The following is a 3,956-nucleotide window of genomic DNA, read 5'->3' as shown; positions in this document are numbered from 1 at the left end:
ATTGTTTATATTAAAATATATATATTTTGCTTTTAAAAGGGCCACTTTTTACCTTTCTGTACAGATCTGTAAGTTTGAAGTAGAAGACGCGACAGGAAAGACATCCAAAGCGGAGGTAGGGGCTGAGGCCTGTGGGACTGGCCAGCAGGGAGTTGGCGTTCATACGTGGACGCTCAAAGTTTGCCACCCATGCCTGCAAAAAACATTATGTAGGATGACATTTTTAAAAGAACTGTCAGAAGCAGAGGCTTCAAAGAGATAAAACAATAATGAAGCTTATGCACTGTAGTAAACAATGCTGCAAATGCTAAAGTGACTACATTAATTAAGAACTTCATCAACATTCCAATAATAATAATAATGCGATTAAATAACTTTTGGCATTATTATGACTCATTTAAAAAGACCCAAATATGAAATCACGTGAATAAAAGTAACCAGTCTTACAGGAAACTACAGGAAATGGACATAATGTCTCATGTGTATGTGAATCATTTGTTAAAAGCAGCACGTTGATGCTTGTGTGAATAATAAAAGTGTTTCAACTGATTAAACACGACCAGATAATGATAATTAAACCAACTGCTCACAATAGTAAAACAGCAACATCAGGGATGTCATTAGTATCATAAAAGCTGGATGTAATGACAACATTCAATTTTTATTTTGTGTTTATGCAGAGCAGTAAATTTCACCTTTCTCTCCAGATGTCGCTCCAGTCTCATGAGGGCTTCCGTTTCTCCACCTGGCCAGACCGCTCCGGCGAGACCATCTGTCTCGAAACCTGTCACATAAACAGGGTTACCCCCCAAACTTCAACAGCGGGGCACGAGAGGTTCACCCACCCTGGGGCTAGTGCCATAAAGTGGGTTTTAGTTATCAAGCTTCCTTAAGTTTAAAATCAGATTTTACTAAGCCTGTAACAGCGTCAGATATTACCTTAAGTCAACCCGTGCTAACTCAGTGACAACATCAAATAAACCATACCTATTTTTCAACAAGGAAATAACTTAACAGGAATAAAAACAACAACAAAAAATCCCCAAAAAACCRAAATGGGTTTGAGGCAAAAGGAAAAGGGGAAGCTGTTTTTTTTTAAACACTATCACATAATTAAAACAAAACTTAACGAGCTGCTGTAGCCTTTTCTTCAGACATGTTTTAGTCTAATTCAACAATGGTTGTTTTTTAATGCATTTTGCATTGAATAAAGTTTTTTTAACCATTTGGTAGTAAAATTCTAAGATAATATGATGCTTCGTAATCAGTGGTGGGCTCAGTTCCCCTAAAGCACTAATAGGAGAATTTTTATTCATTCATGATTATTTCAAAAAACTGCAATAATCATGATGAAAATATTCCATTAGCTTTTTTTTTTTTTTGCATTTAAATTGATGTCTGGAAATCATCTAGAGACCCTCACTTGATGTTTTGTGACCCACAAAGAGGTCTCGAATCCAACTTTGGGAACCTCTACACGAGATGAAATATTAACAATATTCTGCACAAAGAAAATATTGTCTCATGTTGACTCTGAGGAATGTTCAGCTGGGTTTTTAGTGCTTTAGAATTAGCTTTTGCTAAATTTTTAAGTGTGCTAGTGGTTTAGAATTAGGGGACCTAAATATTAAAGTTAGAGCTTTGGGGTTAGTGCAACTAATTTTTTGATTAGTGCTGCCCACCACTGTTGGTAATAAAAAAGCAGTAAAGTGATTTAAATATTGAAATCACTTTATAAGAAGGATATGGATCAGTACAAACAGACATTATCTTACAGACTCATGGACTCAAAATATATTTATTTCAATGATAAAAACTGACAAGACCATGTTTTATAGTAATGAAACATTAGTTTCCAAAAACCTCCTTTTTGCTGGAAAATCCTCCCAAAAAAAATCTTTGGGAAAAGTTAAATTGGAATTTAATTTTAAAAGAAAGCAGGGAAGACAATCAATCAATCTATCACTGTTCACACGTTATTGTTTTATTTGATGTTTTTGCATTTTTTTAAAATTCTTTCTCAGGGAACTAGTTAGTGGGAAAGCAGAACCTGTACACGTGCAGATCACTTTTAAAAGCTTTACCTGACATGAACCAGGTTCTCGTCAACTGAAAACCTGAAATGAACCCAGTTTGCTTCAACTGAAAACCTGAAATGAACCAGGTTCGTGTCAACTGAAAACCTGAAATGAACCAGGTTCGTGTCAACTGAAAACCTGAAATGAACCAGGTTCGTGTCAACTGAAAACCTGACAGTTCATGTCAGGTTTCCAGTCTAATTTGCATACATTGGTGTGCAAATAGCGACACAATGAATCAGCTTTGTTTCAGTGAAAAACAAAAGAAAACCTTAAGTTACCTCATTAAAGCACACTTTGTGCTACAAGTGGTTTCTTATGTACAGGGTAAAGCACACGAACTGAAAAATAAAAGAAAATGCTCACCAAGCTCTTTCAGGGAAGGAACTCCAAACTTGTTGTCATGGTTCTCTTTGATGGGAACGATGCAGTTTTTAATGTCGTCAGATGTGATCGTCTCTGCTGGGAGCTCCACAGCATCCATTTGGTTGAGTAGCGCCAGGAAACGCTTGTATGTGAGGGGGGCCTGACCGCCATTCAGTTCAATTATCCTTTAAGGAGACAGAGACATTAAACAGAAGCCTCCACAAGCACACAATATACGAAACACAGTTTCACACAGGTTTATAACCATAAGACTTTAACGATTTACAGTAACTTACTTGTCCAGATCATAGAGTGTGTGTGAAGTCCGAACCATCACCTCTACTCCGGCCTCACTGGCAAGTTTTTGGATGGCAGCGTCACGCTCCTTACCAAACGGCTCGGAGTCATGTTCATAAGACAAACGTGTAATCTGCCATTCCTGGAAAAACAAAGGAGCAGACGCACAGCAAGTGACAAACATTTTTATTTATTGTTTTCTTTTTGGCTGCTCCCTTCTGAGGGGGTCGCCACAAGATTTGGCTATTATTTTAAAGCAGGTGTCCTTTCCTTTCTGATGCAACCTGGGCTCAAACCCACAGTTTCAGGATTACAGGACCATCACTGATCGTGTGTGTATAGTGTTATATTTTAGAGTTAGATATATCAGCTGCCTTTGTGTATTCATGTAAATGTGTAATGTAAAAAGCATTTTCTTAAATACTTTTTTTTTCCTTTTTGAAGCCCATCTAAAAAAAGACAGTATTTCCTATGTTCTACTCAGGCCCAAAGATTCAGCTTTGTTCTCATTTCTTCCTTCGTACCTTGAAAAGACGAGGGAAGACGTCTGTAGGCTGGCCTTTGATGACAAATAAACGGGAGTTGAGTTTGCGCAGACTTGCATCCAGGTCTTCTAAACACTGCAGCAAAAACCTGAGAGGACAGAGGGACCAAAAACTGAAACAAACCCACGACCTGCATCTCTTACAATTACACAAAATACAATCAAAGCTACAAAAGTTACAAAGAGAAATTGATCTTTTATTCTGAATCAACACTTCGGAATTGTGCATTTGACAGCCTCAAAGATTTCATCTAAATGAAATAAACCAAAAACAAACCAAAAAATAAAAACAAAAGCGACGAGCCTAACTTCAAGTTTTCAATAAAGGTTTGTTCAAAGTGTACCATACACCAATCAGCAGTTAGTATTTATTTTTTTAATCAGCTGTTTCAATTCATATCTTACATTGCGATTTAGTTTTACCTGAAATGTTATGATAGTTCAGAGATTACTAATTAAGAGCAATTATGTGTTAACAATGACCTTAAAAAAGGGGGAAGTTTGAGCAACAGGTGACAGTTTTTGAGTTTCAGGTACAGGCCACTCCTAACACGTGCGTCTGTCCTGAATTTACCCTGGCTACTAAGAATTAATTAGTACATGTTCAACAACTGTCCTTACTTTACCCGGGCTACTAAGAATTAAGTAGTTCAACAACATGAAATCACGTT

At 37.0% G+C, this 3,956-nt stretch overlaps 1 protein-coding gene across 2 annotated transcripts in view; it reads right to left on the bottom strand.

Annotated features, from left to right (window-relative positions):
• Window positions 1-3,956, bottom strand: part of cry1b (cryptochrome circadian regulator 1b) — a 15,956-nt gene that overhangs the window by 8,915 nt on the left and 3,085 nt on the right. For both annotated transcript variants that reach the window (XM_014016571.1, XM_014016572.1), the window contains exons 3-7: window positions 3,266-3,374; window positions 2,741-2,883; window positions 2,445-2,629; window positions 696-784; window positions 53-193 (exon numbers count right to left, since the gene is read on the bottom strand). In XM_014016571.1, the coding sequence (XP_013872025.1) occupies window positions 53-193; window positions 696-784; window positions 2,445-2,629; window positions 2,741-2,883; window positions 3,266-3,374 (667 nt within the window). The remainder of the gene's footprint in view (window positions 1-52; window positions 194-695; window positions 785-2,444; window positions 2,630-2,740; window positions 2,884-3,265; window positions 3,375-3,956) is intronic.

This window comes from Austrofundulus limnaeus, unplaced genomic scaffold, assembly GCF_001266775.1.
Source record: "Austrofundulus limnaeus strain Quisiro unplaced genomic scaffold, Austrofundulus_limnaeus-1.0 Scaffold147, whole genome shotgun sequence".
Lineage (NCBI taxonomy): Eukaryota > Metazoa > Chordata > Actinopteri > Cyprinodontiformes > Rivulidae > Austrofundulus > Austrofundulus limnaeus.
This window is presented reverse-complemented; position numbering and strand designations above follow the sequence as displayed.